A 16,820-nucleotide genomic window follows, 5' to 3' on the forward strand; every position below is an offset into this window, starting at 1 on the left:
AAATGTCAAAACTCAACTCGATTTGAAGGCCAATGAATAGGTGAGTCTTTAGCTTGAAAATGTCAGCAGTCTGAGCAGTTCTTATTTGAACAGGTAAAATATTCCAAAGATTAGGAGCAGCCACTGAAAAGGCTCAGCCACCTTTATTTTTTAACCCCGAGGAGCATCTGATTGGATGACCTCGGTGCTTTGACAGAAGTGTGAACAAGTAAAAGTTCTAATAAATAAGAAGGTGCCGATGCATTTTAAATCTCTAACATGGACAGGAAGCTAGTGGAGTGAGGCTAAAACGGCTAAAAATGTGCTCACGCCTATAACCATGTCCCAAGCAGCCCAAAACAAAAAGTATAGTAAAGCAGTGAAACAGTAAAGAAAATGAATAGATACACAAATAAACTATATAATACAGCAATTCATCCAAAAGTTGATCGATAAGCACACCGATCATTAATTGGAGCCTCTAAATTGCAAATAGAAAGTAAAAGCAGATTTATGAGTGAGGTACATGGAGCTCATTTCATTGCAGTGATGCAAAATTAACAAGCGCAACTTCAGCTGGCGAACAGATACGAGGGGAAAGCAGCAGGTGAAGTGTTGGGTCAGTATCAGTATCTGAAGGTTGTAGCGACCCTGCCTGCATCCACTTCACAGCTGAAGCTAAATGTTTCAGTGTCAGCATCTGTTTCAGAGCAAACACAAACCCTCTGAGGGCCGAGCAGCAGTTTGATTCTGGTTTGTTTCAGCAGCAGAGCTCAGCGTGACACCGGCTCGCCTTCATGGACTATTTGAAGTTCTTTGAAATTCCCCGGCGTTTGATGTCCGTCTTTTTTTAAAACCCTTTTTTTTCTCTGTTAGCTTGCTTTGGATTTAAAAATTAAACTCGACGTTGTGCAGCCTGCAAAAGAAACCCCCAATCAAGCCCTCCGTTTGTTTCTATCCTCCTCATCCTGCTTTTCTTTCATCCTTCACAAGTCCGGGAGTTTCTCCCCGCTGTGATCTTAAATGGTTGTTGATTCAGCATCTCACCACTCTTACTTTTCTCCACATATTGTTAACATATATGATATAAGACAGAAAAAAGACTGAACTTATTTTCTTTGCTCTCCCTCTCTTTCTGTCTGTCGGACTCCAGGACTTTCCTCTGCTCCGGCTGGACGATGTGGTGGACGATCAGTCCAACATTGTGGGCTTCTCCATGCTGAACAGCAGTCACCCTTTCTACCTGGAGTTCATCCGGAGCCTCAACATGTCCTGGAGGGAAGGCTGCGATGTAAGCCCATACCCAGGGCCAGCGGTGAGAGACCTTTACACACTGATCCACAGGGAGAGGCAAAAAGAAAGCAGAAAGACAAACCTGCCTGCACTAGAAAAAAGGAATCAGCTCTCTCTTTGATTGAAGAAATAAAATATATTTTATATATTTAGAAATAAGAGCATTTTAATTTCAGAACCTATTTACCCTGTGATTTCTGACACTTGGGCCGTCTTTAAATCATGATTTCGATGGGTATTACAGTGATCTAATATTGCACTTATAAACATAGAGACTCCCAAAACACTGGATTCTATATTTCCCATAATGCAACTCATAACCATTTTTTCATTAGACCCTCCATGTCTGGTAAAAAGCAGTGTTTTTCAAACAATAGCCACAGAAGACATTCTAATAATAAGAAGAAGAAGAATTGCGACCTACAATTGCTATGTATGTCAGAGGTCGCACGCCTCTGGAGCAACTAGGGGTTAAGTGTCTTGCTCAGGGACACACTGTGGTGGACGCACTGTGGTGGACACACTGTGGTGGACGCACTGTGGGAATTGAACATGGGTCTCTCACACCAAAGGCATGTCTTAGCTACTGCACCATCACCACCCACTTTCTACAACTGTTTTCACAGGCTCAGTAGACCTTAATTATCTTGTTATCCCAAAATAACACCCTCTCATTAAAAAAATATCAGATAGCGATAGGTTTTTGTGGTTTGTGTGAACACTTGCATCTCAAGATAAGAATGTAATAATGCCATTATCTTGATGAGAAACAGACCAATAGCACCAGTCACCAATGAAAACTTAGTCTTTGGTTTTGTTTTGGTAATGAATGTGATCTAAGTGAGTTAATTGTTGTTTAAAGAGGTGGTATTCTGCTCATTTTCAGGTTCAAAATCTTATTCAGGGGTTGTACCAGAACAGGTTTACATGGTTTTATTTTCAAAAAACACCATATTTTCATGTCATGTTGTCACATTGCTGCAGCTCCTCTTTTCAGCCTGTGTTGAAGGCTTCGTTTTAGCTATGGAGTGATACATCTTGTCTCTAAATGATCTTTGTCGGGAGTTGCACATGCGCAGTTCCTAGTTAAGGACTACTAGCCAATCAGAAGCAGAGAAGGGCGGGTCAATGAGAAGCCGGTAAACACGGCTTCAGTTCATGTTGACCTTACCAGCTTGGCAACATGGACTGGAGAGTTTCAGAGTGGTGAGTTATTAATCTGTATCCATAAAGTTTTAACTGAGCTCTGTCTCTACATCACAGGAACAACTTTATGTCCACTGACTGCCTGGAGGGTAGCTAGTGTTTGGAAGGGAGAGGAGAGCTGTGTGCTGCAGCTCGCTGTTTCTGAGGGCGTGTCGGAGTAGCCGCTTGGCGAGCGTTATATGAGGCGCGTTTAGCTTTCGAAAGGGAAGCGGCCGGACTATAAACCAGCTGTTTTCAGTTCAGAGCAGAGTTTTCTGTGGGAGATGGGAACTCTCTTTGTTCTGGACTTTGGGCTTTTTCACTTTGCAAACCTGTTACATGCACAAAAAAGGAATATAACTCAATAAAGGAGAGGGAACAAGCCAAAAAGCAGAATACCACCTCTTTAATTTTTTTGTGTATGGTTATTATTGGGGGAGAAATATTTTTTCAGCAGAGAGTTTTCAACCAAATCTGTTTTTGTTATGAATGGTCAATAAAAAAAAATTCAAGATGTTTTAAGTTGTTGGAAAGCAAAATTAATGACAAGCAGAGATAATGAAATAAAAAAATTTGATCACTAGTCTTAAAATAATGCAAAAAACTTAAATGGGATTTCCACATAATGAGCTGAATAATACAAGATGAGCGCTATATTTTATCTTAAGAGGAAATAAAGGTGTGACCTCAACAGTTAAATATTTCAAAATTACAATCAAGTTCTTGCTCAAGGGGAACGTCTGCAGATTTGACTGCACGCTGTAAGAAAGGATTCTGTGGTCATGTAGATTTGAATTAATGTATTAGGTAAAATATATTCAAACTGATTGTGTTTTTGAGGAAAATATTTAATTAAATTTCAAATAAAGATTTTTGGAATAAAAATCCACCCATTGTAGTTAAATAAAACATTTATCTAATCCCAAATAGAGAGAACATTGAGTGAATTCAAATTAATGTAATCAGGCATATTTTAATTTAAAAGCACTTCCTGTCAAAGTTTTTTAAATGCAGCACAAGACATTTGAATCTTGCAAAATTTAACTGGTTGACTAAGGTAAGAAAACTTCTGTTATCATTGGGCTAGTAAGAACAACGTATGTAGTGGTATATTACAATATAAAATGAGCTATCACAGAAAAAGTAACTCGGCAGCAACACAAAGTTGGCTCCTGTTGGCAAGGCTATATATTAATGTAGTAGTGTGATTTTGTTGCTCTATGAAATGAACACAGCATTATACATTTTGGAAGAATTCATATGTATCGAAAGCCAAACGATTAGTTTGAAGGATGCGGGTTAGCGTTTCCGCTATCATGGTTCCTACGTCCTTTGCTTGTTGATATATCCTGTATGTTTTTATGAAATTGCGTAAATAAGTACATTGAGTTTAATGTTAAGGTTAAACACGTTTCCATAAAGAGAAATATTGGGGGTTTTAACTGCAAGATCACCTTATGGTGGTGATGGTGCAGTGGATAAGACACATGCCTTTTGGTGTGAGAGACCCAGGTTCAATCCCCCACTGTGACCCCTCCACCAATGTGTCCGCTAGTTTCTCCAGAGGTGTGTGACCTGACATGTATAGCAATTGGAAGTCGCTCTGGATTAAAGTGTCAGCTAAATGAATAAATCTAAATGTTATATTTCAGATGGCACGTGGTTAAATTCAAATTAATGTAGATGATTAAGCAATTATATATCATTGATATATAGAATTAAATTATTTTTTTATTAGTACTATTTACACATAAGTGAGTTTATCTTTTTCAAATCAACTCAATATTTGTTTAGTTTAAAATTAATTATATACAGTTTTCTATACGAACTATTAAGAGTCTCACTTAATTAATATTTACTCAATACCAAACATTGTCAAATTTAATTAATAATATTGCTTGTAATCTGTTGCCTCATTTTTATTGAGTAGATATGGTGTATCTTGCATTACAGTGCATGTTGTGCAGTTGTAGTAATGCCTCATTTCTTTCATTACTCCTATATCGATCCTTCTCCCAATATCTTTCTCCTCCTCCATAATGAAAGGGCCCATCAGGACAAATCAATCTCTTCAGAGCTGAGCACACTGCTTTGATGAAGATAATAGTAATGGCAATAGTGTTTGTCTCAGTAACTAAAGACTCCATCATCACTGCAGAGAACATCTCCTGGGGGTATTTTACTCATATTTATTTGCTCAGAGTACTTGAGGGAGTTTGAAAAGGGCCATAAATGGGGTTGTTTTGATTGGAATGAACTTTATTATTGTTATGATTATGGTCATTACGTGATGATCAGATGAAGAGTATCAGTCTGAAAAGACTGCTGGCAGTCTATTACTTACAACGCTCATCCAAAAACAATTAAAAGCACATGAATGGGCATCACTGTCTCCTAGCAACTGCATCTGATATGTTGTGGAGGGAAGGTAATTCACGTCTGCGTTTACTTGCAGCGTTGTTCCCATCCCACGAACTGCTGTGTTGTTGTACTGCACAGGAGCCATAAGGAGGGGATGTGAAAGCAGAGACCGGGTTCACATCCTGCATCTGACCTGTTGTTGGGTTTAGAGTAATAACACTTGGTTAAAAGGTGCAGTGTGAAATAATTGAGGCTACTCTCCACATGTCAGTTTAATACTAAAAAAAAACTAACTGCATCAGAGGGGCAGCGACAGCATGTAGAGCAGAATATTTTCATATCCAACTCGGTGAATTAAGGATTTATTTCAACCAATCCAGAGTTGGTGATTGTTGGGACACTGGAAAGACTAGCCAAGACAGTTTTGGTGAGTTTGATTGAGTTTCTGTAGAGTCTGAATGAAGTTTGTTTTACATTGAGTTAACAAAGCAGTTAGTTCAGTGAAAGAGAGAAACTTGAATTCAGAAGGTGTATTTTTCTGAATATTTCCTCTCTTGACATTTTGAGAGTTTATTTATTAGACTAAAAGAAAAAGCTAAAGAGAACTTGTGTAACGTAGCAAACCCGCACACATCTCCCAGCTCTAACTACAAGGGGAGAAATGAGCTATAGACCTGGAGGTAGAAATGGTATTAAAAAAAATAAATAAAACACACAGGACGGGCCGGGGCTGGCAGGTTATGCTAAGGTCAGTAGGTATCTCTGCAAAACATTACATAGACGTCTTTGACATGATATAAGAAGTGTTACCTCACATTCTGTTGATAATGTTGGTTAACTTTTGAGTATTTTAAAGATTTAAATTCTTACACATTGCACCTGTAAGGTTGGATTGTTGGTGGTTTTGGTAAAAAAGTAAACATGTTCAGTCTCGTGCGTCAAGTCAAGGCATTGACCTTTTCAATATATAACCAAGACCGCCACCTTTCCCGAACTTGAAGTGTCACGCGATCTGGTTGCAAATGTTGGTGGACCCAAATGCAGGACACGGATTCAGCAAGTGAAGTTCTAAGATTTAATTAAACAAAAGGCGAGCACACTTACAGAGAGTCCAGGGTAATCAAAGTAAATTAAGCAATCCCAACGAACAAATGATCCAACTGGTAATCCAAGAACTGGCGGGGGAAAACGGGCAGACAGAGGACATCACAGGACAGAGCATTACAAGCTACAATGACCGGACAAGGACTGAAGACACGCAGCAAACATTTAACACCAGGGACTAACAAGCAGGGCGGGAGCAACACTGGTGACCGGGATCAGGACTAACGAGGCAGAGAGACAGCAGGCGGGAACAGAGAGACAGACATGCAGAATGATCAAAATCAGATTAATGAAACTTGCAGAGAACATAAATTGACACCTGGCAAACAGACAGAACCCAAGCATGATGGTACAGAAACTAATACATGAGAAAGGAACAGGAAAATAGCAAAACACCACTAAACACCAGCTGACAGATAGTAACCAGATAAACAATAACATCAGGTAGAGGACGCACACTAAAGGTAGCAAGCAATCAACAAATCAAATGCATGTCTTGGAGAAGTGGATTTGGAGGAGGTCTGATGGGAGGGCATTTTTTTTCTCCGTTACCTACACTAGCTTTTTTTCAGCTGGTAAATTAGACATTAACATTATCACACTTTCAGTTGATACTGATCTGATTCTATTACAACATAAATTTGTCTCCTTATTCCAGAGAAAATCCAGTAATTATGCCCCCGAGACCTAAAACCAATCATCACACACCCAGAACAATGAGGCAACACCATGTCCAAAATTGTTCCACATGACAACACAGATCTTATAGTGTGGGCACAGATCTTTAACATTAAGCAGGTAAAGAGCTTAAATACTAAATGTGAGTACCAAAAATGATACATAGTTAAGTCATGATCTCCTGATGATCAGCCTGATATTTCAGGCTATAAGGAACGTTTACTTAAAGTTGCTGCATATGTGTACTAGAGGAAACAGCTGCAGGACCAAACAGACAGATTGGTGAGAGCTGCCAATTATTTTTCACTCTTTCTGTCTCTATCTTCCCTCTTCTATCTTTCTCTCTTCAAACTGTAATTAATTATCGTCATCCAGCCCTGAAACTATCGACTCGGCGAGAACTTCAATCACACTCAGTCAAACATCCATCTTCTTTATCAGCCGTCGACAGACTGTGCAGCTCTGCCTCCATACAATTTGTCTGATTCCCTCAGAGTGTCAGTTTGAGTGACAACTGACCAAACAGACCAGAACGTTGGACTCTGATAGGATCGCCGAGCTGTACGAGCCGCACACTGAACGCCACTGATAGCAGGAGCCTTTCAGTTTTTCTGCTATCATTCCGACGCCCTTGTCTGAGCATGAACATACACACAACCGCATGTTTCTATTGTTTGCGTAAGATTCATTGTTTGTATGAACAATATAAAATCAGATGACAGAGAATAAGCACCCACTCTGCAGCTCTGCAGAGCTTTTTTAGCCTCTTTTAGCTCCTAGTTTTGTTTTTGCGGCACATTTCCTGTCTGTTTCCAGCAGCAGCACGCAGCTGTTTTCATCAGTCAAGCCATGATACACCTGCTGTACTCCTACCTGCCCAGCAGCAAACAGCAGAAGGACACAATTAGAGACTAGCAAGTGCAGAAACTGGAACACCTAGCCAGATATTTTGCTCAGTAGTAGGTGGAGACCAAATCGGAGCTAAAAGGAGGGTGACTCCAATGGGATGATTATGTTATTGTCTGTCTTCTGGATGTGTAGCTAGGCAATCGCTTTGCCAGAACTTTTGCTAAAATAGCTTTGTAGTTCAGCCTGGCTTAGCAAAAGCACGAGGGAAAACAGCTTGCAAAACCACAACGTCTCATTTTCTGTTGAAGTAAATTGGTTTGTTGAATCGCACAAGAAGCTAGTGGGGGCTGTTGTCACAGCAACTTTAGGAGTCATAAGAAGCCAGTTGGCTTTTCACAGGCAAGTTTCTTAAAATTCAATTTTGTTTATAATATTGTTTTCTTTAAATTTTGTGTTCCAGTTATCATCCGCCCTGATGTTTGATGCGATATATGTGGTGGTGAGCGCTGTGCGTGAGCTGAATCGTAGTCAGGAGATCGGAGTGAAGCCCCTGAGCTGCACCTCCCCGCTCATCTGGCAGCATGGGACCAGCCTCATGAACTACCTACGCATGGTAAGCACACACATGCTGGGAAACCACAAAGGTTTAATATCTTTTAAACTTCCTCAGAGCCACGAGAAGCTGGTTTTATGTGTGAGAAAACCAGTAAGAGCGAGGCATACAGTATGCGCCGGGTAGGCAGCTTTCACTGGAATAAATGGGTGCCATCTTGGAGTTTGGTATCCAGTTGTCATAATACTTACATGGTCTTCTCGTCCAACTCCACAGAAACAGTTTCATGCCTAGATGTTTCAGCCTAGCTAAAAGACTGGAAGCAGGGAGAATGTGCTAGCCTAGCTCCATCAAAAGAGAAAAAATACACAGCTCAGCAACTGCATTACCCCTCAGGCAAAATCTTCAACTCTTGCTTGAATTCCTAATGTTGTAGTGGTACAAATAATCCCCTGACAGTGTAGTATTAGTGTTTTAGAGACTGTCCTCACCAGAAAAACTATAGCAGTTGTCACTTATTAAAATTCCTAACATAAATTGACCAGATTTCTGAAATGAAAACCGAGGACATTTTTGGTTTGGTGGTCAGTATGTCATTGAAAAATATAATGTTATTATATATGAATTAAAAACAGGGGACAATTTCGGTTTCATAATCTTTCAAACATAACTCTTCTGAAAGTCATTTTGAAGCAGAAACTAGCTTTCAGTCAATAAGTAGAGGCTGCAGTCACTTTCTGGCAAGTGGAATACGGCATTTTATGTGTTGTTTTGGCCATTTAAAGGTATTTTAAGAGGTAAAAAAGTACTAGGTGAGTTATAATCTCTCAAATTTAACCCTCATGAATATAATCAAGTCATTTCAGGGAAGAAATAAGGTTTCAGCCAATAATTAGAGGCTTCAATCACTTTCTGGCAAGTGGAATACTGCATTTTTATGTCTTGTTTGGGCCATTTAAAGGTATGTTAAGAGGTAAAAAGGACTGGATTGGTTGGTACACAGCAAGTTAAATAATGTAGAGTAATAAGGATCATTGCAAAAGAGATCATGTCTTTATTTTATATATAACTCAGCAGAAAGTCATGTTAATTATAGGCTACATTCCGTTTTCTAAATGTAAACAAGGATATTAGACACACGCCCACCAAAGACATTTTCCATCAGCAGCAACAGCAGCTTCTATTATTGCCTATAATCATGTAAAGGTCACACCTGGTTATACTATGAAATGCAAACACTTGTTTGGCCACAATTGTGATTATTCTGTTAAAAGAACAGTTAAAGTATTACAAAGACAAACCTTTGCGACACAACGTGATATTTATAATTATTTGCACGTTATGTCTGTTAGATCCAGATAAAAGCAGCTGTAGACGCAAAGAAACAACGACAATCAGTTTCTGGCCAAGTAAAATCTGACTTCATGTCTGTTAACACCTTATACAGTCTAAGATTAACACACAGTTAAAAACGGGGACATTTCTCGGGACAGCTCCAGACGGAGACAGGCCAACAAAACTGGAAAATGGGGACGTCTGGTCAGTTTGGAAGGAAATAGCACACAAGATATGTTGTAGTTTAGTTTGGAGATCTTCAGTGTTCCTGGAGATCATTCTGCCTATTTCTTTCCTATTTCATTTCCATGTTCATGACATTTATTCTCGTCCTCCTCTTCCCCTGTTTCTGTCTGTCTGCCTCTTTTTGTTCCATCCATCCGCTGAGGATGCTACCCCCCTCCTCCATATTGTTTTTGTTGCTCTCAGTGCATCACTTCATCATCTCCACACTGTTTTTGGCAGCAACCAGAGACCTCTCTCCCTCTTTCTCCAACTCTTTCTCTCCCTCTCTCTCTCTGCGTCTCCCTCTGTCTCGCACTCTCATTTTTGGGATGTAATTCATCTTGAGTCATGCAGATACGCACACATTCATTCATACTGTACGTGCACACAATTTCACATAAACTCAGGCACGAAATGCACGCTTGCTGCACACGTCTCACACTCATTTGCACATTTCTGCAAACTCACACACCCACCCACGCAAACACACCAGCAGCTCAGTCACTCATCTGATGAGCTGTCTGTCTGCCTGCTCTGCTTCTTCGTTTACTACCAAACTTATTTTTCTCTTTTCATCTTTTTCTCCTCGTCAACGTTTCCATTCTGAATCAATAATCGTCTCTTCCTTTTTGTGTCAAATTAAACTGCAGCCAGTTCAACACTTCTGGTTCAGCTGCTACAAACATTTTGTGTCAGCAAGTTTTGATTCTTAAAGAGCAAATTGCCGGTTTTTAAACTAAATGTGTGCTTAACCTTTCCTGAAAATGACTATTTGAAAAGTTAATGCAGAATTTTTTTGAAAGTTTTTGAAGGACAAAATTCCGAGGAAGAAATGACGTTTAAAGTAATGCTCTAAAAACACTTCATATTACCTAACAAAAGGGAGTTGTTATTCAGTCTTTTGACACGCCCCTGGTTGACTTCCCCTCCTGACTAATCCCCACCTTCATAGCAAGTGTCATCTATTTCTATGGAAAACTCAAGTGAACGTTGTGAGATCGACCCTTCGAGGGCAGAGGGAGAGCGTCATTAATGATGGTCACTCAGTGCTGCATTTCCACTATGACGTCAATGAGCTATGTAGTTATTCCCAGGATAATTTGTTAATCCTAAAATTGTACTTTAGGCTGTAGAATTTATGCTGCTGTTCTAAGCTCACAAGAGAAATTTCTGAAATTGCAAGCCTGCTGCAGACGAAAACATCGTCACCTCATTGATACGCATCAGTAGTTATTGTGAAGTAGAGCAGGGCACAATAAAGTGTCAACGATTCATCATGTAGCTTACCTGCCGACTGTAAGAGAAAAAAAATAGTCATAAAGTCTTAAAAAATAGTTGCTAATTGCAAATCAAATGCTGGGAGAAATCTGGTATTAAAAATCTGGTAGTAAACGTGCAGTGTAGGTCACAGTGTGTCCGGTAATAAAAGTTCCCAAACTGCTGGAAAAGTGAAGGCGGTTAGAGCTAGCTAACATCTCCTCTGTACAGCACTTGTTTTGCAGCGTCAGGGCTGAGAACATCAGGTACAAGCTTAGACTAAACTGGTGTATAGCTCTGTCCTGTACACTTACTGTGCATCCTGGTGATAACATTTCAGTTTTCAGAGGAGTCTGACAACTGGTTGTTGAAGAAATGAAGGTGGTGACCGTGGAGCTAAGGTGAATGAAGTAAATTAGGAGATGGATTTTAATGCGCAAATTAAATGCTTAGTAATTATCCAGAGATCATGTATAGAAACAAATGATGCAACTTACAATTGCTTTATACGTCTGGAGCAAGTAGGGGTTAAGTGTCTTGCTCAAGGACACAATGGTGTCTCACAGTGGATTCGAACCCAGGTCTCTCACACCAAAGGCATGTGTCTTATCCACTGCGACTCCAACCCTCTTTGTAGCACAGGCAATCCCTACTGCCCACATGTGCTTATCAATTCTTTCACCCATATTCTTTGTCTTTATAATGGTCACATTTAAAGCAATTAACAACTTGTGTTTCCCGCGTGGTTCCAGTGTCAGTTTTCAAGTAGTTTTCTTGACAAAACGTTATTTGGAGATCAGTTGTCGGGTGACAGAGTCGTTGTCAGCTCATTTAGTGCATGACCGCCCTGTTACTGATCAGTCACGTCGTAGTGAGTAGAGTAACAGCAGGTCCTATAATCTGAACAGCTCATTGATCTGCTGGTGTTGAAAGTCACATAGTCTGCACCGATGAAGCATCAGTCTTCATCGATTCTGTTCCTGATCCTGTGCAACTGTTCCTCCTTTAAGTTACCTGGCAACTCTGATTTTGCATTCGTCCCGCTCCAGCTCAAACGGTGCAAGAGCCATGAAGATATTTGCATCACATACTTCTGGCTGATGCTCTCCCCACACAAAACAGTCTCTGTAAAAGGCATCCCCCAGTTCTCAAGGCTCTGACAGAGATGTCTGGCGAGGGACCTGGCACTGGAGTTAGAAGTGCTGAAGCAGGCTGGTGTGGCCGATGCTGATGCTGGAAGGATGGACTTTCAGCCAACGATGTAGGCGTAAACAGTCAACATTTCGGTCAGCTGTTCTTGCGATGCTGGTGGAGTAAGTGGGTCGAACTCTAAACAGGCTGTCTGTGTGTTAAAGTCCTCAGCATAGACCACAGGACAACGCATTCCTACTGGAGTTCTGAGTGATGGAATAAGCCAGTGTGACGCAGCACAGCCCTCCTAATTATGATGACGGCGGTGGCCTAAAAAGAAAAAACTTCCTCTGCTCTACTTGTTTTTGGGTAGCATGACAGCAAAACAAAAGGGAGTCGATAGTATACTTCCTTATTAAAGTGATGTTTTACTAATGTATACAGCTCAAACGTACCGCTCTGTTCACACCAATCCAACTTTTTGCTGCGCAACTGGCAACAGCGTAGATGCTGTAGATGTCGTTGGCCTTTTTTTGATGCAAGACACATGCCTTTGGTGTGAGAGACCCGGGTTCAACTCCCCACAGTGACACATCCACCATTGTCCAGAGGCGTGCAACCTCTCACATATATTATATATAGCAATTGTAAGTCGCTTTGGATAAAAGCATTATAGTAGCATCTTCCAAGCTGGCTAGCATGTTAGTGCTCGCTAGCTGCAGAAAACCAATCTTCTTGAACCACTTATATTGTGTCGATGCACAGATTAATCTCGCTGTGCTACTTTCTGGTGTGACTACAGGGCCTTTATTCTCTTAATTGTGTCAATTCTGAGTCTGGGACTAGCTAACTTGGCATTCACCACCTTAGTTGTGGAGAAACAACATACTTTGTCGGGGCATTTCATATAAATCCTTCTGGTTATCTCACAATCTGACACAAACACAGAAATTAGCTCCTTGGATTAGCTATTGTAGCTTACTGCTTTTGGGTAACCATTCTTACTGGCCGCAGCCTGTCAGCTAACATCCTTTGTTGGTCTCTCTGTTTGTCTCATCAGGTGGAGTACGATGGTCTGACGGGTCACATTGAGTTCAACAGCAAAGGTCAGAGGACCAATTACACACTGAAGATCCTGGAGAAACACCCTGGGGGCCATAAAGAGGTCAGAGGTCAAATGGGGTCCAGTGGCAGGCAGACAGGCCAGAGGTTATGTTAGCATTTAGCTGCAGGAATTTCCCAAAACTGTGTATTTCATTCGTAAGTGTTTTTTAATCTGTTAAAGTAGCAGGTTGGTACATTTTTAAGAGGTAGAAACAACTTCCTGTAAATGGACAGAAGGATCAATACCGTTTTGTTGCTGCAGCCACTGCCAGTCGCAGTAAGCATCTCTATCATTAATCCTTCAATAAAGTCAATGCTTTATGACCTCAGGTGAAGATTTAAAGGTCAGAAATCATGTGAGGTCACCACAGTCAAATGGGGTCACAGGCCAGGGCGCGCCGTAAAAATTAATGCAGTGGTGAGGATTCTCACTTGATTTATACGCTGACTTAAACCACTAATTTCAACAAATTAAGTCCAGTGCAAATTATGTTTATTTTCTCTGGTAAGGAGCTTATGTTTTCTGTTCTGTTTGTCTGTTACTAAACTGGAAGTTCCTGCACCACCCTCAGGCCACCATGTCTACAGTGAGTAAAACATTAGTTTAAGGAAAGACTTAAAAGAGGATACTGACATTGCCCGCCTCTACAACAATCTACTTTTAAAGTAATATGCACAGGATTTGCACAAATTCTTCTTTTCAATTGTTTGAACCTTTTTAGATGAAGGTTCAAATTAGAACATTAAATTAAGATTAAATAGATCAGATATTAAAATCCCAATATAAAAACATAAGCAGTCTATAGAGTAGAGTAAATGCATAATTAACTGAATAATGAAATATGAACAAACCTGACTTGTCCCTGGTAATTATTTCTACCACTGCCAGGAACCGAGTCTCAAATGAATAGTTTGACATTTTGGGAAATATGCTCATGCACCATCTGGGGGAGAGTTAAGACTAGATGTTAAGACTGAAACTTAGAGTGGAAATGGGGTCTAAAGGTAACCAAATCTACCTACCAGCACCTCTAAAGCTCACTAATCGGCACCTTGTATCTTGCTTGTTAATCAGTCCATCCTGCAGACGAAAGACTGAAATTGTCCTGCACATAACCCCCTATAAAAACCAAAACTTGTTATATTAACTCCTCGGTTTTTGTATGGATTACATTTATTTTAGATATAACATAGTTACATTACTTTTGGATTACTGTGCAACATCACCTGTGATGCAAAATAACCATATAAAGGCACACCTCATATCTGCTCAGATCAACGCAAATATTTATTATAATGAGGACATACACAGGATCTCTCTTTTATGCTCTTTAATACTACAAAGCTGACAACAAAGAACATCAGCGCAACATTTTTCAAGAGAAGAACAAGGCTACAGTACAGCACTACAATGCAACAAAGAACTTTAATTGGACATTTCACTGGAAACATTTATTTTTTTAAATATTGAATTTCATTACAATACAACATAACTCAAAATAGGTTGTCCTTCCAACCATCTAGTGCAAATATTAATTTGTTGAAAATAATATCTATAAAAACAAATAAGACACTGGCCCTCATCAAAATATCAGATGATGCTGAGACTTCAAAAGAAAAACAGTAAGAGGGAAGAATTTAGAAAGTTGCGTGCCCAGGCTAAAGAGCCTCGCCACAGGCGCACCAGAGGGTATCGCTGTCCTTTCACAAAAACAATATGAAGTAAGACCTCCACCCCTCGAAAGACGTCTTTGGCAGCTCTGCAATTTCATGCTAAAGTTAAAAGTTAGGTCGGAAAAGTGTTACGGAAACACGCACATAAAGTTATGCGGATAGTTCAAGAACCAGTTCGCAAGTAACGCAATGATTTTGTTATTAGTAACTGTAATGTGATTACTGAAGTTATCAACAGTAATGCGTTACAGACAAAAGTAATCTGAGTACAGTACCCCCAACACTGCCTGTAGTGGAAGGTTGTTTAAGAGCAACATGCATAAACTAGAACATAATGAAAACATTTTTATGCTCAGATAATCAGTCAGAGAAATAAGAGAGGAAAGTTTGTGGGAGGTAAACAAGGAAACAAAAAAGCCCATAAGACAGACATGAAAGGGTGGACATGATTTAAGGGAGGAGAGGATGGGAAGACACCTGAAACCTACCTAACATAGATGAGTTTTCACATCATGATGGAAGTCGGGAAGTAGTGGCCCCTGCCCTTTATCGGCCTGTCCCTGGGAGACAGCACAGTGAATGCTCACACAAACAAGAGATCAGGTAGGTCATGAGGTCAGGGGATGTGACGGGGTTGGTGTTAGGTCTGCAGATGGTCGTTTACGTGCTAAAGTACTTATCTATGACCTTATTTAACCCGCTGAATGCGCCGGGAGGAGTCTGATACTCCCTCATTGATTTTACCATTGATTCTGAAGATAGGATTATTCAGCTTCCTCTGTGGTCTGTCTCTCTGCCTCTAATAACCCACTTTAATGATTTTTATCTGTTTGTCTGCTGCCCTTTGTCCTTGCTTTCTTTTCTCCCATCTTTCTTATCTTTAAGTGAGCACTTTTATTTCTTCATTTCCTTCTGGTTTTCTTCGTGGCCCATCCCCATCTTTCTTTGGATTCCAGCAAGATTTATGACCATTGAGGATTTAAATGAGACAATGCAGACACACTCTAGCTGTGTCCAAATGCAGTCTCTGAACAACCTGATGCCTTTAGTACCAGGTTAGGTTTCAACATCAACTTTTCCTGCCTCAAGTCTCGCAAAGCCCAGAAATAACTGTGTCTTCGGATGTTCCTGGTCAACTCCTATACTCACAGCACAAGGTTCATTTAGTTGTTTTACTAGAGCTTTTGATCAGATCACATGTTCTTCACCAGCAGTTGGAGTTTGCCCAGTTGTCATCATAATTTAGATGTTCAAATTTCAACCTTTCTGAGCTTGTCTGGTACCACAAACTAATCTCACAAACTAAAGGTTAATTTAGTAGCTGTTCTGGTACTTTCCATAATATCAAATGATCTTAAACCTTATAATTCATCCTTAATCTGGGCAAGATTACTGCTATTTCCGAGGTGAAGAGTGCTTCTTTGAAACTCAACTTTTAAACCAATGTGGGATGATCATCATGAATTTACACCTACCTACGAATCTACTCCTGTGTCAGGACCAAGCGGGAAGCTTCCGGCCATGCGGCATTCAGACCAAACGCGAATTTAATCCCCGCAACGCTTTCCTTGCGGGGGTTTAATCGCTGGAACTCGGCATTACTACAGCTGTAAAGTAAACATTTTGCTGTGATTTAATAGCAATAAACGGGTCAAACTGATGCCGAAATAAGTACAACATGATGCAGATTTGTGAAACATATGAATTCATGCTTTGTCAGGTCTGTCAGCAAGACAGCAGGACAACAACTTCTAAAATGTTTGTTTTCTGAATGGAGTTCGGATCGATCAAGGCTATGCTATGCTAACATGGTCCCAATAAAGTACAATGATAGCTGGAATATAGTTCCATACACGTGTTTTCTGAACTCACCAGGTAGTTCAACCTCTTCGCTTTCTTTTCTCCAAGTAATGTCCGGTTTTGTCCGGTTTTTATATAAATATGAAGTAGTGCCAAACGACGCTAAAAACTCGGCCAAACCCGAGGCTTCAAAACAGCAGTTCACAAACCAGCGGGTGACGTCTCGATGACCACGTCCACTTCTTGTATACAGTCTGTGGTCAGAACCGTCTGTAAACCATATGTCTGTTGT

At 40.3% G+C, this 16,820-nt stretch overlaps 1 protein-coding gene across 1 annotated transcript in view; it reads left to right on the forward strand.

Annotated features, from left to right (window-relative positions):
- Positions 1-16,820, forward strand: part of LOC123976939 (glutamate receptor ionotropic, kainate 5-like) — a 203,242-nt gene that overhangs the window by 133,247 nt on the left and 53,175 nt on the right. The window contains exons 9-10 of the mRNA XM_046059354.1: positions 7,910-8,062; positions 13,011-13,115. Coding sequence (XP_045915310.1) covers positions 7,910-8,062; positions 13,011-13,115 — 258 coding nt within the window. The remainder of the gene's footprint in view (positions 1-7,909; positions 8,063-13,010; positions 13,116-16,820) is intronic.

This window comes from Micropterus dolomieu, linkage group LG09 (genome assembly GCF_021292245.1).
Source record: "Micropterus dolomieu isolate WLL.071019.BEF.003 ecotype Adirondacks linkage group LG09, ASM2129224v1, whole genome shotgun sequence".
NCBI lineage: Eukaryota > Metazoa > Chordata > Actinopteri > Centrarchiformes > Centrarchidae > Micropterus > Micropterus dolomieu.